Source organism: Artibeus jamaicensis, unplaced genomic scaffold (genome assembly GCF_021234435.1).
Source record: "Artibeus jamaicensis isolate MK-2021 breed Jamaican fruit bat unplaced genomic scaffold, CSHL_Jam_final scaffold_537, whole genome shotgun sequence".
Classification (NCBI taxonomy): Eukaryota; Metazoa; Chordata; class Mammalia; order Chiroptera; family Phyllostomidae; genus Artibeus; species Artibeus jamaicensis.
The window spans coordinates 34,151,824-34,177,322 of NW_026522047.1; the positions used below are offsets into that span (position 1 = coordinate 34,151,824).

General features: G+C 41.6%; 1 protein-coding gene and 2 long non-coding RNA genes across 5 annotated transcripts in view; 1 reads left to right on the plus strand and 2 right to left on the minus strand.

Moving 5' to 3' along the window:
- Nucleotides 1–15,067, minus strand: part of LOC128626360 (uncharacterized) — a 30,665-nt gene extending 15,598 nt beyond the window's left edge. Inside the window, exon 1 of the long non-coding RNA XR_008390293.1 lies at nucleotides 14,997–15,067. This is a non-coding gene — a long non-coding RNA (uncharacterized LOC128626360). The remainder of the gene's footprint in view (nucleotides 1–14,996) is intronic.
- Nucleotides 14,890–25,499, plus strand: part of GALNT7 (polypeptide N-acetylgalactosaminyltransferase 7) — a 121,736-nt gene continuing 111,126 nt past the window's right edge. The window contains exon 1 of one of the 2 annotated variants that reach the window (XM_053658491.1): nucleotides 14,890–15,094. In XM_053658491.1, the coding sequence (XP_053514466.1) occupies nucleotides 14,969–15,094 (126 nt within the window). In that variant the 5' untranslated portion in view covers nucleotides 14,890–14,968. The remainder of the gene's footprint in view (nucleotides 15,095–25,499) is intronic. The other variant, XM_053658490.1, reaches the window with a different exon arrangement.
- LOC119057559 (uncharacterized) overlaps nucleotides 19,991–25,499 on the minus strand; it is a 59,508-nt gene continuing 53,999 nt past the window's right edge. For both annotated transcript variants that reach the window (XR_008390291.1, XR_008390290.1), the window contains one exon: nucleotides 19,991–20,379. This is a non-coding gene — a long non-coding RNA (uncharacterized LOC119057559). The remainder of the gene's footprint in view (nucleotides 20,380–25,499) is intronic.

Below are 25,499 nucleotides of genomic sequence, written 5' to 3' on the forward strand. Positions count from 1 at the left end.
TCTGGGCCTATAACCTTTCTGAAAGCAGAGGCTTTTTCTCTTGTTCACCACTGTATCTCCAGGGCCTGTGCTCAGTTTACAGCTACTTAATTACACTGATCAAAGGAATCATGCCTTCATGATTCCTGAAATAGTACCTTGCACAGAGTAAATGGAAGCCTGGACTAGGAGTGTGTAGAAATGGGTTCAAATCTTATTACAAGCACAGTCACTTGGTCCTGGTACCCCTCTTCCCATGACACAAGAAAATAGCTTAATTCAGTGTGCTCGTATCATAGTTTATGAAGGTAAGAGAGTCTTACACTATGATAAATTGAGGAGAGGTACTTTGGTGCCCCTCAAGATGACTGTTATTTATGCACCATAGCTGCAAAGACCAACAATAAAGCAATAGCCATCACACACAGCAGTGCAAGGACTGCCCTGGGCTGTGCAGCTGGAACTGTCACAGTGTTAACAGGCCAGTCTGTACCTCTGCCTCTTGGGGTTGCACAGCCCAGTGATTTCTCCAGCTTACTGGCCAAAGTGAGCCAAGGGGAGCATCTGTCTGTTGCTTCCCTGGCAGTCCGTGCAAGATAGAATCATTTCTAGTATTTTATTTATGAACTGTAGCCATTATGCTTCAGCACCCAAACAACTCAAATGTACATTTGTGGGTCTCTGTGATTCCCATTTAACGTCTAATGAGGTCGGTCAAAACTGAGACCAAATTTACCATTTATTATTTATAGGTTATATGCAACTTCAAAAAAGATGAGGCATTTAGAGGAGCACATGAACAGGCTGTTTAAATCATAGATTAAGGACAGAAAAGATCAGATACTCTTAAAGGAGAGGGAGAACAGGATAGCAGGGTATTTGATCGCTGAAGCTACATATGATAGGGGTTAGAGTTCAAGCCTGTGAAATAGAAGGGATAAATAGAAGATTTCCTGTGGGCCTTCAATCCTGAATGTTTTATTCCTCTATTTCTTTCCTCTTTACCTTTATCTTGTAGATGTAAGAATATTTCTTGTGAGATATCAAAAGGAAAAGAAAGGCAATTCATAGTTCCACACTAGTAGGACAATGCAGAGAGATTGATATTTTTTCTTAGTGTCCTCCTTTCCAATTATTCATTTCTTGGTTCAATAATTAAAATCCACCCAATGGATGAATCATATGATGGAATGAGCATATGTAATAGAAACTCAGTCACATCTAATTTGTGATAATAACAAATAGCTCAGCTAATGTGTTTATGGTCATCAGTATTCAGGAAAGGGCTCATTCCAAAAGGCCGTGCCTCACAAGGAATGCTAATGTTCATCATTCAGTTGTTGTTCTGGGAGGTAGAGCCTTCAGAGTTTTTGCAGATGGCATTTGTTCTGAGGATTTTTGTTTTCTTTTAAAAACCTAGGAAAAGAAAATCTTGTAGGTTCTACACCCTAACCTCGCTAATGTAATCCATTCTGCTTGTCCCTGGGTCTCGTTTATTATTTTGCTGACTTCACTTTGTCTTGCTTTGTCACCACCCCTTTTTTAATACTTGGATTTTTAAAAAAATGGGAGACTTACGAATAATAACCACAAGGCCAGAAATAACCAAGGAATCATACCCCTCCTTTGACCCAACATGTAAATCATCCCAGACAGGTCCCTATTTTAAGGAATTCCTCAGAGGTAGTTCTACACCTCCTTCTGTATTTTTTTAAGTATTACAAAACTCAAAAACTGTCTTTTCTTTGTCATACATTAAGAAGCCTTCATCCAAGAATAACATTAATGACCAGGTTTTGTTGTTGATACTTATCATCCCTGGAAAGAGGATTATGATCTCAAGAAACAGTAGTTTCTTCTCTATTTTACTCATTCAAGCTATGTGCAAACAAAAAAAATTCTGGTATTTAAAACAGTTTCATACATTAACTAACTTACTATGTTTTACCACAAAAAATTCTGTGTCATATGAGTGGGCTTTCATGGGAAACTGGGTGGGTGTGGGGAGAGAGAGTAATCATTGTTTGAAAAAATTAATTGTTAAAAAATATCTTAGTCTATATATAGCACCTACTAACAGTCACTTTTTGATACCTGTATGTGAACATAAATCAAAAAACTATATCATAAATCATGAAAGTAGATATTCTGTCAAGTAGGCAAAACCTGCATAGTTCATGGTCCCCAAACATACAGAGAAGCTTGAATCTAAAACATTAAATTAGGTAAATATAACACGGTCAGTTATTTCAAAACTGTAGTAAACATGGGGTTAGAATGGATGATTAAGTAGAATGCAAATACTTTCAATTTTGATAATTATTTTAATATGTGTAGAAAAATTAATAGCACGATTCTCTGATTTTACTAGTACCATTGTTCAGTGCAAAGCTAAATTTAAGTTTCTAAAAGTATACAATTTTAATAAAAATATTGAAGCAAGAATATACATATTCCTCTAGGTATGACTAAAAACAGTATAAATGATAGAAAGATGAATAAAGTTTAGGAAACACTAATATACTTAATTCATTAGTATTGCTATCACACCTACCATAGGATTTAAGTGTTACAAAAATCAAAATCAAGGTACTAAAAATAAAGTGTGGTAATATGGCTTGTCAGCTACCACATTTAAATAGCATCACAGGGAAATAATAGTTTCTTAACATTTTGTTCTTAGAGTTCTTCCATTTGATTATTTTATTCAGTCATAACGGTTCAATCTTGAATATATATTAAATGTCTACTATGTATAAGGCCTCTGATAGGTAATATCCAGGAACATAGAAATCCTTTAAAAACGCATCACTTTCTTTTAAAATTTTTATGACATTCATCTTAATAAGTAACTCTTTCATTATTAGTAATTTAGATAAGAAAATATTGATATTTCCAATAATCTCACCATTCAAATAGAGATCAAGATGCTCATAGGTTATTTCCTTACAGTCTTTTAAAAATGAAAATATTACTTCTTTTATTAACAGAGTTACAAACAAAGGGCATTTACTTTTCTATCTGTTTTTCCCCATTTAACATCCTATTATTTCCATTTGCCAATCTTACCAAGTATTTTCTAAAACATGATTTGAAAAATCAAATTACCACTTAACAATTCGCCTACCAATAGAGACGTGGCTGAGTCCTGAAAACACATCCTTGGAGATCCTACACAGTGCTCTTTTTCCCTGACATAGCCAGCTGTGTGCAAAGAATCCAGTGGGGGACTTGGACTCCTCTGGGAATGGCAGAAACACTGAATGGGAAGGGCCTGGGTCCCTAAAGGGCTATGCAGGGCCGAGTCCCTTCCCAACTCCTCAACCTGCTCACAGAGAGTAAGGGACTGACTGAGCCCCTGACGTTTTGGAGTTGTCACAGCAATTATTTTGACACTACCTTAATTTATTTATGATCTTCCTCCAAGTCTTAAAAACTTCCAAGCTCCTGTTCCCTTGTTTTGTAGCAACTTTTCTCTGGGCCCGATTTTGACTTTTTTTAGTTTACTTAATTTCCAATGAGGTCTTTATCCAGTGGTCAACCAACCTGTTGTGTGGATGGATGTACTTGATTTCACTTAGAGCCACTTTGCAAATCTAAAGCAGGGAGGTAGGTTGCTGTGGATAATTTTGTCTTATAAGACAAATTTTCTATCAAGGACATACCTATTAAGGTGCTGCAGAATCTTCTCCTTCACCACCTACCTAGTGTTCTAACACTCAGTGTTAGAAAAGTCCATGAAACCTACAACCCGCAGATGGACTCCCAGCAGGTCACTCACATTGTGCTTTAGAGCTTTATTTGAGGGGATTATACTTTCCAGGATGCAATGAATTGCTACCTTTAAGGGTGAACCACTAAAGGTTTTTCCTCCAGGAGTGATACAATTGGACTTATATGGTAGAAAAATAATTTTAGTAGTGGTAAGAATAGTTTTAAGAAACCAGAGAGTAGAAGGCGAGAATGTGATGGGAAAATTGCAAGGGACCCTGAATCATAGCAGGGGGAGTTGGTGCAAAAGGAAATGTCCACGACGGAGTGGCCCTGACTTGTTAATAAGTAAATCCGGAAGAAAAAAGTGGAAGAAATCATGGAAGACATCACAGAAATTTCTTTTTAAGTGCCAATGGCTAAATCGGGAGCCTAGGAAGAATAGCAGAGTTGGTGGGAAAATAAATGAATTCCACTCTGGAAATGCTGACTTTGAAGTACCAATAGAACATCTACGAAGGAAACACCTTGCAGTCCAATGTTCAGAAAACAACTCTGCATTGGAAGTTTAAGCGTGGCAATTACTAGCACAGTCAAAACCTTGCAAATGGGTTAATCCTGGCAAAGAATAAAAATAGAGGAGAAGAAAAAGAACTGGAACTGAATTTTAAATGATGCTGTCTTTTTAGATAATAGAATCAGTGAATCGGTGACAGAGACTGAGAATGAGGGGCCTGAAAGACAGGAAGGGAACCTGTCTTCCCAAAAGCCAAGAGATGAGAAAATTCCAATAACAATTCTAATGTGCTATTTAATCCATCCATAATATTTAAGAAATTATTTATATTTTTTATTTCTGGAAATTGGGTCTTTTCTCAATTTTACTTAGCTCTTCAGAGTTCTTCACATCTTGAAATGCATTAACCATGATTATTTCATATCATGTCTAACAATTCTAATGGCCACATTTTTTAATGCAGCAAATGTGCAATATATTGTTTCTGCTGCCCCACCCCTCGTGGGGGCCAGTAGTACCCTCGTGGGTATTCAGTAATTTTTAACTGTGAGTTACTCATTTACTTAGTGTTCACAGGAGCATTTTCTAAAGTGTGAAGTGCTGAGGATTCTTTCTAAAAAGATTTGTATTTGCTTTTCAGAGGTGACGCTATTGGTCTGGAACTGCTTTAAACTAAATTCTTGGTTGGATGGTTTTCTAGCCAACCGACTTGTGTGAATTCTGGCTGCTACCTAGCATGACAGCCAATTTATGGTCATTAACTTCTTGGATGGTGTGGGGTACATGCAGAAGGAGGTTTCTCTTCAGGAGATAAGGAAACTGGGTCCATTTGCATTCTCTCTCACCTCCAGGTTGGAGCCCTTTAAGAGATTCTGAATTGTTAAGTCCTATTAGACTTCCCATTTTGGGGTGGGCTCTGAATTTGTTTTCTGTTCCTAAACCATTAAAGTCAGAGTATAAATGATCCTCAGGTACCTCAGGTTTGGCCAAAGCCCTTAAAGCAAAAGCCAGCTTCAGAGATCGGTTTACTCCTTTACTTTGTCTTTTGACATGAGTATTCTTTATTTTCCTATTACCCAGGGATGCGTTCGGAAATATTTGAAACGTTTTCCCTGGCATTTTCAATTTTTTTCATCAGATCAGTGGATCCTGGCACCTAACCTTCCATTGTTGCACGGGAGGCTTTATTTCCTAATACAGGTTGTTCCACTTGAAAATCTATTGTAGGTGATACTCTACAACAAATTGCTGCATAATCACTTACACGGTTTCTTAAAATAATGTGTGCTGCCGGGGCATTCTAAGTGTTTGTTCTATAGGTTATTAACTACTTACAGAGAGTATGGAAGCAAAACAAAAAGATCAATCATTTGGAACCATATTGTTGAAGAATAATCAAAATATACCCGTATTCTGACCAATTATAAGCACCTCCACTCTCATAACCCTCAACCATGCTATCACGGTAGCCCATCTGAACTATTAAAATAAGCTCCTAACTAGCCCTTGCTTTTCCCTTTGCTCCTTTCTGTACCAAGCCAAGAAGCCAGAGGCTGTGATCCTATTTAGACAGAAGCTAGGTCGTGCACACTGTTCCCCTGTGCATTGTCAGTGGTTTCCCACCTCTGTCGAAATTAAAGCCACAGTCATTACTACACCCCAATGATCCTCCACCCCTCACTTTAGCACCTATAGCTGTCCTTACTGTCCTTGCTTTTCCTAAAATCAGCAGGAGTGATTTTTGTTAAACCCCTTGTTCTTGCTGCTCCTTCTGCTTGGAGCCGTCTCCTCTCAGAAATCCATTTGGATGTTCCATCATCCCTTCTGGTTCACTCAGATATCATCTTCTCAATGAGAATTTCTCAGATTATTTAAAATTGAAACCTTCCCCCTCTTCTACCTAGCATCCTATGCCCCTGCTTTATTTCACCCCATGGCATTATCCCGTTATACAATGCTATCTAAACAAACGCACTAATCTTTGTAAATTCAGAAAAATGGTTGGCATATAAGTGATTCGCCTGTTTATTCAATAACAGTAGTTTACATATGTGGTTTACTGCCTGACTCCATCAAGGCAGGAATTTCTGCTGTCAGTTTACCTCTGTATCCCATCACATAAAACAATAGCTAGCAGATGCCACATGTTCAAAAATATGTCAAATAAGCCCTGGCTGGTGTGGCTCAGTGGATTGAGTGCCGGCCTGCAAACTGAAGGGTCACCAGTTTGATTCCCAGTCAGGGCACATGCCTGGGCTGCAGGCCAGGCCCCCAGCAGGGGGCGTGCAAGAGGCAACCACACATTGATGTTTCTCTCCCTCTCTTTCTCCTTCCCTTCTCCCCTCTCTAAAAATAAAGAAAGAAAATCTTTAAAAAAAGAAAATTCTAGTTTTAAAAAATATGTTAAATAAATAGAAATATCTATATACAATAAAAGATCATAGAAAATTACTCCATTTTAAAAATCATTGTACGTAGTTTAAGAAATAGAAGTCATCCCGTAAAACCAGGTCCTCAAAGACCATTCTCTGAAAATAAATGCAATTCAAATTCAAATTCAAAACTCTCTGCAACATCCCAAAAGGTACATTTATCTAAACGACAGTACTTTGAGCTCCTTTGAAGAGCAGCACTCTTGGCGCACATTTCCCTGGTGTAACTCTCCAAATAGTTATTTAACATAGAGCCACACATTCAAATAGACACATGTCCTTGTTCCTTGTTCAGCTATTAGAAAATCACCAAGGAAAATTTCCAGGCATCAGCAAGATGAAGTATGACAATGTTAGAAAATCTGAGGTTTGAGATGACTGGCTACATACTCCCTGTCTACTTCTGATTCTAGTTCTCCCTAGTTCCTGACTAGTTCTCCCTAGTTCCTGACTAGTTCTCCCTAGTTCCTGACTAGTTCTCCCTAGTTCCTATCTAGTTCTCCCTAGTTCCTGACTAGTTCTCCCTACGTACTCTAATTCCTGGATCATGTAGAATAATCTCTGCAGATCTCTGGGTAGCCTGTACCTCAGTTACTTCATTTGTATGCAACTTTGCTTCTCTCCTCTGAAGTGTCTGAAAGAGCCTCTAGGCATAGCCCCTTACTAAAAATAACCCTTATAAAAAATAAAATTATTTGTAACTAACCAATGAACATCTAGAAGACCTGCAAGTATTTCTCTGTTGTTCCTGTCACGTGCCTTTTAGGCTGTCGCGTTGGCCTTGGACAAGCAGGAGAATGTCCCTCCAGCTTGGCTCCTTCCCTCTGGGCTACGCATCTTCGCACCCCTCCACAGATCCTGTTTATCCAGCTCTGTTCATTGTGGTCATGCCGCAGCTTCAGCAAAATGCATCGCCCAGAATCTCACATTCTTTAATGTGGGAACTTGATACCTTCAAGACAAGCTAGTCTTTTTTGGGAATACTGATAATCTCTTAGAGCAGAACTTTGATGCACCAGGGGTTAAATGGAAAGAGGCTATGTCGGTGAGGGGCAGAGGCCGCAACCTGGCACATGTACAATGAGAGATGTGACTAGCCTCTAACAGAATACTAATTTCCCTTCCAGTACTGAAATTTCATGAAATTAAGGTATGAAATTCACTGAAGAAAGACTCAAGTTCTCAGCAGAGTGTGGTTAAGTGACCTGAAAAAAATCTTTGTAACTGAAATTTGTCAAGGTATTACTATAAATCCTACTACAATTGGTGCATATATAAATCTCTGCTTTGGCTATTAGTTTGTTATCTAGACATTCTAGTACTCACGTTGGCCACATCACACCTCAGAACAGTGTACCTTCCTTTCCCAGCTACTAAATAAGGGCAAAGCCATCTACCCCTAAAATACTTGTGTAAGCCATTTAGATATTATTGCCTTTTAATATGTTAATTTGAAGTTATTAAAGCATGGGGAAGAAAAAGTATCCCCCTTCTATACACATGATCAAGTTCTATAAAGACATTAAAATGAAAGATTAGGGAACCAAGGCAAAGAATTTCATGTCTTGGATGGAGTGGGGGCAACTGTGTAGCGAGAAGGGAGCTTCAGTTTCTAAGACTTTTAGTTTTTAGTGACAGGACAACCTGACATTTTTTTATTTGTTATTTAAAAAAAAAAGATGAGTTATTTTTAGCAATGGACTGTGCCTAGAAGCCTTTTCAGACATTTCAGAGGAAATAAACAGAATTGCATAGAAATAAAACGAGGTACAGAATGTGGCGAGATCTGCAGAGAGATTATCTTAAACGATTCAGGAATTAGAGCTTGGACAGGGGGTAGATAGTGGGTAATTCCAAACCTTTTATTTTTCTATTATCACAGTTATTATTATCTATTTTCTATTATCATACTTTCTATTATCATATATCAGCTTGCTGATTCCCAGGAATGTCGCCTTTTCTTTAGTTATTTTCTAACAGCTAAACAGTGAACATGTACATTTTCTCTTTATTTACATAAATGCAATACATCTTGTATTACAAATGCCTCCCAAGCTTGCCTATGCTTAAAACATGGAGCAAACATAAAAAAATTTATTTTCACTCATTCACTCTCAAATACTGAGCAGGCTGTGAATATCGAGGAATATCATGACAAATAATGAGAACATGGTCCTTGCCCTTAAGAAACTTGGTCTAATGAAGGTGGCAGACTATTGAATAAGCAATTACAACGTAGAGCTCTGCAGGCCCCGAGAAAAAGTGTAGACAGGGCGACGAGAGACTGGGAAGCCGGTGCTCCTAAACCAGCAAAGGGTGGGGTCTGAAAAGAATCAGGGGTTTCTGAAAGAACTGATGCATAAATTGAAATCTGAAGCATGATCAAGAGTTTAGTAGGGGGTAGTTTTTGATGAAACTAAATTCCAGGTAAGGGAATATAGTCATGTGCCACTAAATGATGGGGATATTTTCTGAGAAATGCATCACTAGGTGATTTTATGCTTGTGGGAACATCACAGACTGCATTACGTAGACCCAGATGGGACAGCCTACTGCACACCGAGGGTACATAGTGCACCATCTTTGTTCATGCGGTCTCTTGTTGACCAAGATGCTACACTGTACATGACTATAATGTGCGTGGATGCTTGGAAGTGAGAGAGAATTTGGCCTGTTCCAGAAATGGAGAGGCCAAGGTAGCTATAGTTTAAGTTGGAAAAGGGGAGGTGGCTGACCAGCCATGAGGCTGTGAAACAAAGCAGCAGCAAACTCACAGAGGTCTTTGTAATAACGAGAGGACTTCGAATTTCATTTTAAGAGCACTGGGAAGCTGCTGAAGAGGTTCCAAACAAGAGTAGTAAGAGATGAAATTTGTTTCAATCACCTCTTAAATGATTAAATCAGAACAGCGCTTCTGAATTATGGGAGTCTGAAAACAGTGCTGAATTATGAAGAGGTAGTGTTCTACAGTGTTAAATCTATGAGGACTCTTAAATAAATTGTTTGTCTTCAAAACATTACATGAAATGGAAGTCCAAGTGACAAGTCTTTTATTCCAGATAAGCACAACTTGGGAATTCTCCATCCCTTAAGCTTTTGATAGAAATGGACACCCATGTCAGGAAAAAAATATACAAAGGCAGGATTTGACTTTGTTGTGTTCCACACGAGTATAAATGTAAAAGTCCCAACCACATATTAACATCACAGGACGATCTCAAAATTGCACTATGGGAGGGCATGTCAAAGACCATTTGGTCCAACTCCTTCATTTTACAGATGAAGACAGTATACAGAGTGATATTTTTTTGCAAGATAATCAGAAAGAATTATTTAAGATTGAGGTTCTTACTGAAAGACTTGACCACATCATAATGTTAAGTGAATTACTACAAATAATAATTTTTTAAAAACTGAGTTTCCTGACCCAGACAATGGCCTCCAATGACTCCCACCTCGGTTTATTCGTACCCTGTGCACTCCCTCCCACACTGTACCAGGCCACGTCTTCTGTCTTGAATTCTCCTCTGCTCTGCCTCGTACCTCAGATCTTTCACTCTGGAGAAAGCCAGCAGCCATGTCATGAGCAGCCCTGGGAAAGCCCACATGACAAGAAAGTTCCCCACTAATAGCCAGTGAGGAACTGAGGTTTGCCTGTTAGCCTTGGAAATGAACTTGGAATTAGGTTCTCCAGGCTTGCTGAGCCATGACATGATCGTAATTCAGCTGACACCCAGATGACAAGGTCTCTGAGACTCTGAGCCAGAAGTACCCAGCCAAGCCAGTGCTGGATTCCTGACCTTCAGAAACTGTGTAAAATAACAAAAGTCACTTTTTAAAGTGCTAAGTGCTGGGGTAATTTGTTATGCAGTAATACGATGAACAAACACGACATAAAATCAGTATATGTTTTTTAAAATTTTTTAGTTGACATATATTAGTTTCAGGTGTGCAATACAGTGATTAGACATTTATGTAAATTATGAAGTGATCATCCCCAAATCAATGTATCTTTTAACAAACTTAAATTACAAACACTTTTTAAAAATATCTAAATAGTGATTCTTTTCTAAACTGTAAAATACATCATTAGCTTGAAAATACTACTACTGGTGTTCTCTAAAAGACATGATTCAATGGTTTATAGAATATTGAACTGTTAAACTATATGTCACCAATTCTATTTTAACCAGAGTTCTTGGTGACCAGACATAGTTAAAAGGAATATTTGGTTGCAGATAGTAATTGCCCAGGGCTACACGTTCCCATTTCAATATAACTCCATTTCTTTCTTTGGTTTGAGACCTCAGTAAATACAAATATCTGAATTTAAATCTAACAATCACTTTCTTCTTAATCCTGAGTCGCCATAGTAGGATGCAGAATAAGAAACAACTGCCAACAGGGTAATGATGATGAAGACATGTAAAATAATCCATTTTCTAATTAAATAAAGCCTCCATGTAAGGAGAAACAATAGTTGAAACAGCCCTGACTCCTCTTGGAAGTTTCATCTTCTCTTTATAGTCTCAACCCAATTATTTATTCAGCATTTTATCAAAAAATACTTATTGAACCTCTGCATACACTAAACATAGGGATGCAGTGGTACACTGGATGGACACGGCTCTACCCCCATGTACTTTTATCTGGGAGAAGAAAAAAATTAAGCAATTACAAGGTTGTGGTGATTATTAGGGAAGGAGAGGGAAGCACCCAGCATGGTAACTATCCCAGTGTATGGGTGGGGAGAGACATGGGGAATAAGGACAGGGGAGGGGGTGTGGGAAAAGCTTTTTGTTAAGGTGTCGCTTGAAGCAAAAAGAACCCCCATGTACAAATGTCTGAAGGCAAAGGAGTTCAAGACGCAGAAACCTGTAAGTCCAGCTTGGCTGCAGCGGAGAGAAAAGAGTGGCGAGAGATCCAGGGAGGGTTCCACACCTTTGGGCTGCGACCCAGGAAGGGGCACAATTCCTTTCAGTGGGGCTCCAACAGAACAGGTGAAGGAAAGAATGAAAAACTAAAAAAAAATCTTTAGGCCCTGACCTTTTGCATCCTGAGTACATGTATTTATATTCCCGGCCCAGAAAGCTAATACAGTTTGGCAAGGAGTATTATTTGTAGTGGCAAGAACTCTGAGGTTAGAAAAGCCTGCTTTGAATTCCAGCTTGAAAAAAAGGAATACACAGGTCATGTAAAGATTAAATAACAAATATAAAGCATCTTTCATGCCCTAGGCACTTAAGTCTCTTCTCTCCCATTATCTTGCTCCTGAACCCACAGTTGGCCTCATAGCTGAAGGCACCTTGACACCAACCACTACATGTGACCCCATAACCTGGCAGAAGACAACACTCTCTTGGCCATCTCCTATGTCCCTCCAGTTCAGGTCTAGTCTCTCCCCTCTTCCTATATGAACCCTGGTCTAGAGAACCAGAAGCATTCCGGCATCATAATCCCTGTCATAGGATAACTGTGGCATTCATAAAGAAAAAAGAAATTATATCACATGCAAATGAGACTCGCTCATTACATTTTCTGTACTTTATATTGGCATGTGTATTATATTTGACCTCCATTATTCCTTTTGACAGTATTGGGGTATTGCAATCACTATGTGATAGATAACTGTCATAGCTTCTTGGAGGTTATGTGACTGACCCTGACCTGGGTTTTGAATGTAGCTCATTTTCTAAACAAAGTTGTGTCAACTCTACAGAGGCTGCCTCCTAGCAAAACACTGCAACAGGCATAATTTTGTTATACTTTTGGTTTCTTTTAAACATTGTTAGGACTCAGAAAAGCATAGGGTTGTACAACTATATAACCATCCCTCAGCATCTAACCTTGTGTCCTATCACACATTTTAAAACTTTTCTGTGTAAAACTAAGTGGGGTGGCGGAATCTTCCCAAAATGCTATTTATTCTCTGCCCAAGAACAATTCCAATCACTGTTGTGATAAGTACCACTTTGACCTTTCATACCTGCCCAACCACACTCACGATTGGAAAAATAAAGCTTCCTATTTTCTACCAGTGAAAATTTGTCTTCTCTGTGAAAATGAAGGCACAAAATGTTAATTACTTCTAGCGGACTTCGTCTACAGATTTCAAATGCAATTATTCCCTCATATTATCAGAATACTATCTCTTGAAGGTCTCCTGTTTCAAGCCCAGTCTGTTCAAGGTACTTTTTCAGAGTCCTCCTTATTCCTGCCTTCTAATGTTATCTATATAATCTTTCCCCAAGTAACCCTTCCATACAGTGTTTCTCCAAAGGTGGTGTCCACATTACCTGGATCCAATCACCAGAGTGCTCATTAACAGATGATTCTTGGGTGCTGACATGGACATGAGTCATCCATCATCCAGGAGTGGGGCATGAGTTTTTAATATTATCCAGCACTTTATCAGTAAAACATTCCAGACGTTTTCCAGAAAAAAAAAAGGTTATCAAAGTCTCCCTTATCTCATACTTAAAAGTAACTGTTTTTTAACTAGTGGTTGATATAAATGCTGAGTCAGACCACGATTTGTGTTGGATCACTGACCTCCCCCCCCAGGTGCTCTCTATATGCTGGGCTTTCATGAAATACTATGTACAGTTATTCAGCCAACCAAGGTTATATCTAATTATGTCACCCATTCTACATTTCCCCATGTTGTTCATGACAATATCGCCTCAAGTATTTTGTGGAAATTTTTAAATTATGGCATTTACAGAATTCTCCAATATGCAAGGTAGTGTAACCCAAACAAAGAAGCTGGTGAGGTTCGTTTGGTACTATTCTTTATTCATCTTGATGATTCAAGAGCAAAGAAGAAAAAAAAGAGAGAAGAAACTCATGGTCATGAACAACAGTGAAGTGATGGGGGAGGTGGAGGAGGGTCTGGGGAGAATAAATGGTGGATGGAGATTGGAGTGGTGAACACACAATACAGTGTACAGATGATGGGTTGTGGAATTTTGTACCTGAAACCTGTGTAATTTTGTTAACCAGTGCCACCCCAGTAAATTCAACAAAAAGGGAAAAAATATCTATTTCATTGAAAGAAGTTAAATTATTTACTTGTTTTAAAGTACTTGCAAATATGAGATGTTAGAAAAAAGGATCAACTTTCACCATCCTGAAGCTTAAGATATTAAACATTCTGTTTAACTTAAATTAGGCAGTTTAGGTTATATCACACTAACAACGTAATTACATACACTTGGCCATACAGTAAAGACATCTGTATTGGGAGATTCGGGAACGAGTTATTTCTTTGGGGTGCGGCATTTGGCTAAGCATTTGTCAATATCCTTTCCTTTGTAACTGATGTCTCAGGCAGAGAAAGGGTTTGAAAAACAGGAATCAAGGAACCTCCATCAAGTGGCAAAAGCAGGTCCTCAGAACAGAAACTTACAAGCCCATTAACAAGGTTGATATTGCTTATTGCCAAAATATTGGCTTTCTTGTCATCAGCTCAAGAGAAAGAGCATTCCAAGTGAGCTCCTCCTTTTCAGTGATATTTGCACATCCCACTCGGGCCTTTTGGTTACAAATTCACCTCCTTAAAGAGCCGTGTGAAAAAGCAAGAACAATCAATAAGGAAAAAAAAATCCTTCCAGCTATAAATCAGCCACGTGGAGCTGCTGCAGCAGCAGCAGCGGTAGCCCCGACTTCCTGGTTTGCTTCCTGCAAGCGGAGCGGCGGGAGGCTGGGGGAGAGGGTGTAGGAGAGAGAGGGGCAGTCCTAGCAGCTCCCGGACCGCGGGAGGGGGGCGGCAGGCTGGGGGATCCTGCAGGACGCGGGCGTTAAGGACAGAGTTATGGCCCAGAATTACAATAAAAGTTTGGCAATCTGGAAGCTTTAAGAGCTGAGCTGTGGGCAAAGGCTAAAGCTGAGGACCAGACCTGGAGAAAGTATTAAGTTAGTTACAAGGTAACGGAGGCTTGCGAAGCAGATACGTGTGCACAGTGAGAGAGAGAAGAAGGGGACTGCGGATCTGCACCAGGGCAGGTAGACAGAAGGAAGATTAGAAGAGCGAGACGCACGGGTCGGTTGGATCTCTGCGGAGGCCGCCGGAGGAGGGGGAGTAAAGCGGCTGCGGAGCGCGGTCCGAGGCGCGGGGCCGCAGGGAAGGGGGGGACGGAAGGGCCCGGGGGAAGGTAGAGCTGAGGGGAGTTCCGGATCGAGAGCTGGAAAGGGCAGGCAGCGGAGAGGGCGGCAGCCTGAGCGGCAGGGGTGGGGGAAGGAGGAGGAGAGCCGGAGGAGGGGGAAGGAGGGAGGGGAGAGCTGTGGCGGCGGCTGCGCCCGGCTGTGTGTCTCTAACCGCCGGAGGAAGATGAGGCTGAAGATTGGATTCATCTTACGCAGTTTGCTGGTGGTGGGGAGCTTCCTGGGGCTAGTGGTCCTCTGGTCTTCCCTGTCCCCGAGGCTGGACGACCCGAGCCCGCAGAGCAGGATGAGGGTGAGTAACCCGCCCGCCCCCTCCGGCGGCGGCGACCAGCAACTTGTTTTGTTTGCGCGCGCGAGTGGCGGGAGCCGGGAGCGGCGGCGGGGTCGGGCGCGGCGTTGGCGCTGCAGCTCCGCAGGTGGTGCTGGCGCAGCGCGGGCGGACCGGGGGCGCCGAGCCCCACGCACTCCGTCCCGGCTGCCCGCCGCGGGCCCGCCCCCTCGCCGCCCCTTCCTCCCGCGCTTCCCCGCCCCGGGCTCCGCCGCTGCTCCCGGCGCTGCGGATGCCGCTCGGGCTGCTGGCTCCACGCCGGGACTGCTGGGCGGAGCGGGAAGAGAGCGGGGTCCCTGGGGGCGGGCGGGGGGCGCGGCCGCCCAGCCCGGGTCTCCACCCGGCTGGGACCGCTGCAGTCACGGCCGGGGGACGCGGGGTTGGTCCAGGCTGCGGCCTGTGGCACGGGCAGGCCTAAAGGAGACGAGATGTGTCGCCGCTGCCATCACTACAGGTCCGGACCAGGCCCCTGGGTCCAGCCTTTCCTTCTGCCGCCGCCCGTCCGAGGTTGCCCGCAGCCCGGGGTTTCCCCCAGCCTGCGGCCCGCTGGGCAGTGGGAGGGAGATGGTGCCCCGCCTCCGACTCCTACGGTCGGCGCCGCCTCCCCCTCCACTCCGGTGGCCGGTAGACGGGGTGCGGCGTTCGGCCGAGGCCTCGCCCTGGACTAGCCCTTCCTTTCGTTTCCCGGCGGCGGGAGGGCGGTTGATGCGTTGGGGACGGGGAGGGGGGCGGGCAGAAGGGCGTCCCCGGCTGGCTCTCCGGTCCAGTCCCCACCCCTCCTGGGGATGCCCTAGTTCAGCGAGCTACGTCCTGTCCCGGGGATGTGAGCCGGTTCTTCTTCCCGGGCTGCAGCGGGGCTGCTCGGCCCGAAAACTAACTTGTGCCGGCGCCGGCTGCCTGCTCTCTCTGCCCGACGCTGAGGGGCGCCGAGCTCCCCGCGGCTCCGCTGGGACGCATTTGTCTGTTGCACGAGGAGCGAGTGTTAGCCTCGACACTCTGGCTTTCAAGGGTTTAGCCAGGCTTCTCGGAATCGGAACATTGGTTAACCCGGAGCCGCCCCGACAAGGGGTCGCGGGTACTGTGGCTTCGTGGTGACTGTGCTGGGTCACAGCAGGTTGGCCGCGTGCCGCCTGTCCCAGTAGCCTGACCTGCACCTCCTTAAATGTACTGCACACCCCTCCCTCCTAATTCGGGACCAAGGGGTCGTCCCCTGGGCCCGCTGCCCTTGGGGGTGAGGGAGGGCGTGAGAAGTGCAGGGCCACCGAGTGGCCAGGGGCCATTGGAAGAGTTGTGCTCAGTTGTGAAGTGCCTTTCTCAGATATTTTCTGCACTGCATCTGAGTGATCTTGATTAACTTTCCTTCTGGAAAGTTAGCTTTAGGGAGTTGAGTGAGAAGACTTCCTTTCTTGAATGGGAATCCCAGGAAGAAATTTCCTTATCAGTTCCTGCCAGTATGATCGTTGGATTTAGTCTTACATTTTAGTATTAAAGTCTTTACAGCAGTGGAATATTTTTTAATATCTGGGGGGTGGATTCCCATTGAAGTCATCTAGGTTCAAGTTAATTAAAAAGTACCAACGTTTGCTTTTCGACATGTTTGTGGTTTTAAGCCTCTCAGCTCTCATGGAGTGGTGGTGACCTTTTTATGATTTTACTTTAAAAATGATTTATTGACCAAGAAATATTGAATATTACAATTAGTTGAGAGTTTGTTTTGTGTGGGAAAATGGCTTTTTACAAATGTTCAAACCCCATTTTCTGAGAGAGAAATTGAGAAGAACTGTCAAAACTATGTTCAGATGGCAAGTCTTCTAAAGCAGTGGTGGAGCATCAGCACCAATACCCAACTCTTGAATACATTTTATTTGTGCTGATATGTAAGTACTGAGCCATAGTGCCTATTTAATAACTGTAGGGAGGTGGTGATAGCTTGATTTTTGGTCCAAATTACACTCATCTGCATAATGGCATTGCAGTCAACCACCGACCCCAGGTAGGACAGTGATCCTGCAAAATTATAATGGAGCCCGTCACCTAGTGACGTGGCAGCCATGGTAACCTCACAGCACACCACATTACTCCTGTGATTTTGGTCCCAGAGTAAACAAACCTGCACTGCTGGTCAGATGAAAGTATAGCACATAAAATTCTATACAGTACATAATACTTGATAATAAACAGCTGTACTACTGGTTTCTGTACTACTGTACTACACTGTTTATCATTATTTTACAGTGTACTATTTTGACTTATTTAAAAAATGTGCCCTAAAACATTAGGTGGTGTTATGCTGGCAGCAGCAGGATCCATCTCCTGTTTACCACGTCTCTTGATCACATCATTTTCTCTTGGGCTTGATTTAATCTCCTGTTGTTTTGTACAGTAACATGCTGAGCGGGCCTGTAGGCTAGGGGCAACAGGTTATCCCATACAGCCGAGGTGTGCGATAGGCTGTACCACCTAGTTTGTGTGAGTGCACTCTGTGATATTTGCACAGTGATGAAATCTAATATGGAAACATTTCTCAGAAGTTATCCTCATTCATCATTAAGCAGTTCAAGGCTCTACTTCATAAACTTGGTCAGTGGATCCAATGTAATTTCATTTGCCAAAGACAAGCTAGCTGTAAGACTTTTAAACATAATTAATATTGAAAAGGATGCTTACAGATCAGAAGAGCCAAACCCTTTTATCAACTTCGCAGGCAGCAGTAACTAAGGTATAGAATATAGATTGTAAGTCATAAGAGCTTAAATAAAAGAACTATTGCCTCCCATTAATGAAAACTAAACTAAGAGTTCCTGAGATAAAAGAGTAGAAAAGTATCTTCTTTCTGGAACATTCTGACCAGTACTGAGATTCTGACTCCCCAGTTTCCCTTACCCCTCCGGTTCTTTTCCTTTGATTATGATTGCAGGTCCTCCACCCTCTGTGAGACACCTGCCTCTCCTTTAATGCTGATCCACATACGGACTTTTTTTGGATTCCTATAAATGGCCTGAGATGGGATAGAAAATCCAGTTTATCAAATACAGGTTCTGCCTCTCTTCTGGCAAACGTATACTCATGGTTCCACCCTGTGCCACTTTTATTGTGCTTTCATTGTTCTCAACACTAAAGTCTGTTGCAGCCTGGTCCTTTTTTTACCTGGATTACTTCCTTGCAGTAGATTGGTCCAGTCACTATTGCAAAATGCATTATTCATGGTCAAGACAAGAAAAACATGTTTCATTTCTTCCTTCTATCTCTGGGCCTCTTTCTGTTTCACTGAGATGAATGGTGCACAAAATGATTTTACTCTTCAGGTTGTACTCTGCTGTGTACAATTTTTATAGTCACCAGACATTTTTGAGTGCCTACTGTGTATCAGTGCTAGTTGTTGAAGAAACCTCTTTGCCCCTAACCTTAAGGATCTAGCAGTCTAGTCGGGGTGGGGGGTGGCAGGGAGACACTAATCAAGACCTTACAAATCAGTAAAAACTGGGCTGCATGCTGTGAAGAAAAACCATGGCAGGGGAGAGTGCTAAGAAAATGGAGGAGCTTGGTCATTAAAGGTCACTAAAGAGTGAGTTTTGGGTTGTGAGAAGGTCCCGAGGTGGAGATAGCATGGTGAACGGAGGCCCTGGAAGATCAACATACTTAGAATGTGGAAAGTGAGAGGGGAGGTTGAGTGAGGACGCAAAGCTAAGTGCGGGTCTTGTACACCATCCTCAGGATGAGGTCTCTGAGCAGTGGAGAAGCCATTAAAGGATTTTTAAGGAGCAGAGAGACGTGATGAGCTTTGTGTCTTGAAATGATTGCTCTGGCTGCCTAGAGAAAGTATGAATCGGTTTGGAGCAAGAACAGATAGTAGGAGTCCTGCTGGATGTTGTAATAATAGTTCAGGCGGGACGGGATGTTGCTTGGATTGGCAGGGTGACAGTGGAAGTGAGAAAAGTAAATTGATTCGAGAGTTTAAAGATGCAAAGTCAACAGGTCTAGGTGATTGAATGTGGGAGTGAAGGAGAAGAAAGTCTCAGGAGGCTTAGGATGATAGATTGCCTGTTATATTACTGAAAGCTCTGAAGACAAATTTCACACATTCTTATGTCATATTTTATGGTTATGAGAAAGTTTATTTTTTAAGGCTCCGTCCTCTGGATATTTTAAGGTCAGCATTTATTAAGAACATCTGCTTAGCACTTGCAAAGTACAAAAAGTTTCTTTCATTAACTACATTATAGTATCTCCCAGACCATGTATCCCAGATTTATCCATAAGTGAGCGTTCAAAGTTACATCACAAGCCTCTGAAAATAAAGGTTTGCGATGGAAATGTTGAAAGATCTTTAGTGGTTCTGTTCCTGCAGATTCAGTTCTGGTGTGAAGCCGCATGCAAGCGGATGATTCTGCATTGTCGCTACTGTAGTCGAACCATTGCAGCCCTTAGGTCCAGAGCATACATGGTAGGACTGACTCCGGAATCATTCCTAAGCAGAGGAGTTTTACGTGACAGGCAAGCTAAGATGGGTCGAAAGGAGCATCACTTACTTAAACAAGGGTGTGTATGATTACCCTGCCACAGTCAAGTTCCACCCTATTAAAGCCATTTTAATTCAGTAATGATTGGTTGCAACCTGAAAAACTCTGCCCTTGACCATGAGATTTTATTTCAAATGGAAGTGCCATTTATACTATTATGGATGGAGCTATCACTTAGCAAAAGAATATAGTGTCTGAAGTCTGAAGTGGTCACTTTTGCCTCAGTTCTCCAGGCAAAATGGCTGGGATTGGTTCTTGTTCTATTTTGCTGTCCTCCCTTAACCCCATAATAAAACAAACAAATAAAAAAAAACCCAAACAAACCAAAAAAAGCCACCAAACAAACAAAAAACTCCCCCTTACCAAGTATAATAAATTCAAGATTTGTAGCCCCCTGAAGTTAATGCAGACTTTTTTTAACATCATTTTTTATTGTTGTTCAAGTACAGTTTTCTGCCTTTTCCCCCACCCCTCCCCTAATGAAGACTTTTATATATACATATATTCTTCTGAGTTAAGACTCAAAGCTTTTGTGTTTCTTAAAGATGCCTGTAAACCACTAAACTGAGCTGTTTGGAAGCAGGATTCATGTTTCCTGCTCATGGAGTATCCCTCTCATCTCCAAGGTGATGAACCATTCAATCAGGACTCTCATAGGTCAGGATGCCTGAAAATGCAAACATTCCTGAGATTGCTGTGTCTGTCCATTCCGTGGAAGTTCTTTTCCACCTGGTGATTGAAAAATGAAGCACAGACCTGTTAACCACCACACCGCTCCCCCTTTCCCTCCAGTAAGACTCTGTTGCAGTAAAAGTCCCTGCTCTCAAGGGATTACATCCCAGTTGAAGAAAAAGATGCAATAGTGATGTGGCCTGTGTTCCTTTTCCTGTTCCTCAATCCTGGCTGTATAAGGAAATACTGTGAGAGCTACCACGAGGATATGGCACATTGACGGGCAAACCAGTTGGTGATTTAGAAAATCCACTCAGGGAGAACACAATAACTGGCAAAGAAAGAATGAAAACTGTTGGACAGTCGAGTTTGGGTGGTAACTATTTTGTGATTAGGCTAGCCGGGTGGAATGGGAGATAAGGTGTGGGCAACAATTTGGGTTCAATATAAGCTGCATGAGATCATTTAATAGTAAATTGGAAACGGAGAGAGAAAATAATGCATCATGAATAAAATCAGAATTCTGACTTAGGCCATTTGTAAACAGAGTATTTGTAAATTCTAACTTCAGAGTTATAAAAAGATTTGAATGGCTATTGAATGTAGGAAAAAGATTGTAATCTTCAATTTTAACCAAGATCGTTTCTTTGTTTATATTTTGCTGATTTTCATTCTTGAAGAATGTGTGTATAATCTGAAAGAAGGAAAAAAGAGTTAAATACAGGGTGGGGCAAAAGTAGATTTACAGTCATTGTATGGAAAATAATACAATAATCAATAATGATAAATGAATAAACTCACATACAGCTGTAAACCTACTTTTGCCACGTGGTAGAGAATTTAAAATTTCTAGAATACAATGAACATAGCTTGAGGCTATGAAAGAAGTGACTGTTCTACATGTATTATGTTGTTTAATTGTAACAGTAACCCCCTAATGCAAATCTGATACACTGCTCACTTTATAGATGAGGCCATTGAGTTACAGAGAGGTAGAGTCTTTGCCCAAAGTCCTTTACTTAGGAAGTGGTAGAGCCAGGGGTCGTCTCAGATGTTTTTTGACTCCAGAGCTTTGCTCTCTGACCCTACCCTATGGTTTTTAACAACACAGATGAGACCCCATGGACTACATTGAAAGGGAGACATAGAAACAATAGAGAGGTCATTTCAAATAGCAACAATCACTTGAAGACAATGCAGGATAATGTGAAAGAGAAGGAGGCAGCAGGCACCACTCAGGGAAGGTCAAGGAAAGTGAGGCCTAAAGAGAATAAGCCTGCAGTGCAGTGCTGAGAAGGAGTGGCTCAGGCAGAGGGAACACGAAGTGAGAAGCCCCTGAGTTTGTAACGGGGGCTGTCATGTTTGAGGAACAGATAGAAGGCTAAAGTGATGAGAACCCTGAGTTTGGAGGGAATACAGTACTTGATGAGCTTGCAGGTGTAGGCAGGGCTTTGGGTTGGATGACAAATTAGATAAACAAATTGGATAGTAAGTTCTTTTGGCCACAGGTTTGTGGGCCAGATGCACACATAGCAGTTGCGCACATAAAGAGACAAAAACTATATTAACGAAGTCGACTGGGTCCTGCGGGATCATGGAGCAAGCAGCATCTAGTCTGCAGGGCTCGGTGCTCTCAGAGAGCTCGTCTGAGGGCGGGTGGGAAGGAAGAAAGTGCTACGTGCAAAAGCATGAAAGACTGAAGCCAGTCCTCGGGACTGCAAGGCTGGAAGATTGGAAAGGGGAGTGGAGGAGAGGATCCTAGAAAGGATAATAGAATCTGAACACTGTGAATGGACAGAACCAGGGAGCAAGGAATGATCTGGAATCCAGTGCAGGCTAAATTGTAGTGAGGGGAGCAGTGTCTGTAGGAGATGATGAGACCTAAGTAACCTAGGAGAGGGACCAAGAAAATGAATGGGCAGAGAGAGAGTGTAAAAGTAGAACTACCCAGTGTAGCTGATGGGAGGAGGAACCCTACTGGATGGAGTAGGAAGGGAAGGCTGCTGTCAGAATCACCAGAACTGTCTGAAGCAGTGAGTCTCAACTTCAGCAGTCATCAGAATCACCTAGAGAATGTGTTAAGACACAGATTACTCAGCCGCAAACCCAGATTTTCCAATTCATCTGGCCTGGGTGGGGCAGATAGTTTGCAAATCTAACTCGCTCCTGGGTGATGCTGATGCTAGTGGTCCTGGGATCACCCTTTGAGAAGCACTGGTGTCGAAAATGTATAGATTTGCAGGCTGCAAAACCAAAAAAATTTGCATGTAGATGGAGGAGAGATACAGGGGCAGGAAAAAAGAAACATGGAAAGTGACTTACTTTAGGTGCTGGGAAGGGAGAGATGGAAGAAGGCACAGGCAGAAGCGAAGTGCAGTAGAGAGTATCGCCCCCTAAGAAACATGGGCAAAAGGTATTTAAAGGTGGGACCATCAGCACTTTCAGATACTGCAGTGTTTGAGTGAGATCTGATTAGAATTCAGATGCAGCAAGTGCCTGTGGAAGCAAGTTTACCTGCCTGCCAAACTAAGCAATGGTACCTGAGAAGGCCCTCAGTAGCATCTTCATTGGCATCTCAGGGAATAAGAGGACCTAGGAAAACTGGGTCACGTGAAAAAGAAGTTCAAATGGTGAAGGAAGGGTTTTATTAGGGAACAGTAATTATTGAAGAGGAACGTAACCCACTTGGGGTTATAGCTTTCCTGCCTTCACCTCCCCACACCCACCGCTCTGTGTGTGTGAGTAAATACTTATGTTACAGAGGGTGGGGTGAAAGTGGATTTACAGTCGATTGTATGGAAAATAGTACAATAAATAATAATATAAGAATAAACTCTTTGTTTTTCATACTCACAACTGTAAACCTACTTTTGCCCCACTCTGTGTATTTTAAGTTGACTCGTAATCATGTAGTTGTGATAATAGATAATATATAGTATATGCCATGTAGGCATTATATTAAAATATGCTTATAATACACAGTAGGCATTTTTGTATTCTTTTAGTCTGAAACCCAGTAACTTGTAAAGCTGTGATTAGAACAACACTTTAATATTTGAAGTTGGAAAAGAAAAACGAGAAGAGCAATGTGCTCAGCCCTATAGTGATGTGAGCTAACGAATGAGGTCTGCCACCAAGGTCTAGTTCAAACAGTGATCCCGAAAGCAACACTGAGACGAGCAAAGCTGTAATTACCCAGGGCTTAATCTTTTCTGGAGAGGAAAGAACTAACTTTCCGTTGCTAAGAATCCTGAATATTTCAAAATGAGAAATGTCCTCATGTCTGCTCCATTATAAGTCCTCTTCTGGGCCTCACTGTCTTCCTTGCATTTTTAAGCATTTTCTCTGAGAAATATTTAACACATGTCAACAGGGAGACCTGATTGAGTTCACTGAGTATAAGAACTGGTACAGCGAAACTTGAGGAAAAAAATTAACTTTGCATTATCTAATTAGGTTTATAGACTTGCTGCAAAACACCCTGGTTTCCCAAACCTAGAAGGTGCAATTAGCTGCAGAATTACATCAATACCGACTCGTTTGCTAATAGGCTTCCAAGCAAAGCAATTGGAATTGGTTATTACCAAGGATATTTTAAACTGGATGAATTAAAATTAAATCACATACTATTGGGAGCAGTTCTATTTGAGACTAGAATAGATGGATGACCTAATCAGTTTTTTCATCTTTAATCTTTTATCGAGACCCTGGGTTTTAGAATACACCAGGGCCTCAAGAAGTTTGCTACTCTCTTCAAGAGTAAAGTTAACATGCTTAATGATTATTTGGCTTAAACATAATTTTAGCATTTGTAGTTCTTTGTAAGATATTTCATAATATGGTTTAGTGCTTAACTGTGGAGGTACTTACTGTGAAAATATATATTCACGAGTATGTGTATACTTTATAAAATACTTGGAATTAATTAAAGAGTGTGTCTTAAATAGACATTAACTGAGAAACTGCCTAAACTTTTGTCACAGAAAAGGTGGCTATGCCAGCATTTCTGTTTATTAAATGGTCTGTAATTATCCTTAGACTCCTGGTTGTCCTTTTTAATAAAAACACCAAATATTAAAAAATTTTTAAACCATGATAGGTATTCTCTTTGATGTGAGGAAGGTTTACAACTTGCTTTCACAACTGTGTGAATGCCTAACCCTTTTCCAGCTGGAAGCCTTGTTTCAATCTGACTCATTGAGTTTTGCTATCAAAGTGAAACCGTAGACTTAGGTTCTCAAGCATCTTAGTATGAGATGCTTCTGAACAATTTTACAGAATTTTAAGGATGAACAATTGCTAAGAAATAATAGTGTAACATCAGCACACTATCTTTAGGTTCCTGTGAGAATTTTTTTTGAAAAATTCTTTAAAAGGGATAAGTAGAAAACAATAGAGCAATAAGATACAATTGTACTGTTATAAAAACTGAAGATCCTGAGCCGTGGTGTTTGAAGTGCTCTGAAGATTCATTCCTTGTCATCATTTACTGTTGCACTTGAAATAATTCTAGTCTGTTGGAATTTGAAGTAAACATTTCATTTATAGTTTATGAACATCTATTATGGAAAAATAATTCACTATTTTTGTGCTAGGGTTCTAGCACAAAACAAAAGGATCAGTATACTTAAGTGAGTCATACACATTTCATTTTGCCAGAATATGTCAAAGATAATCTGGACAAAGATATTCAGATACAGAAAACTGGAAGGGAGGAACATGATATGTAGGTTATATTTCTATTTAGATTTATAGTATAATAGTTGTACAAACCTTTCAAAATGACTGAGGAACAGTTTATTGGGGTTAAGTCAATTAAGATATTTTTCTTTGGAAGGTCTGGTCAAGACAGTGATATAGGCAGACATGGCTTACCTCTTCACACAGCCGCTTCAAACTTACAGCTAAAATATAGAACAGTCATCACTCAGAACCATCAGAAATTGAGTTGAATGGGAGTCTGACAACTACAGAATTAAAGAAACCACATCCATCCAGACTGGTAGGAGTGGTACAGATGCAGAACCGGCTGGTCCCTCACCCACGTGTGGTGGATAAAAATTTGGGAGGAATATCTTGGGAGCGAGGACTCCTAGCTCCACACCAGACCCCTCAGCCCAGGGTTCCAGTGCCAGGAAGGTAAGTCCCCACAACTTCTGCAAAAACCAGCGGGGATT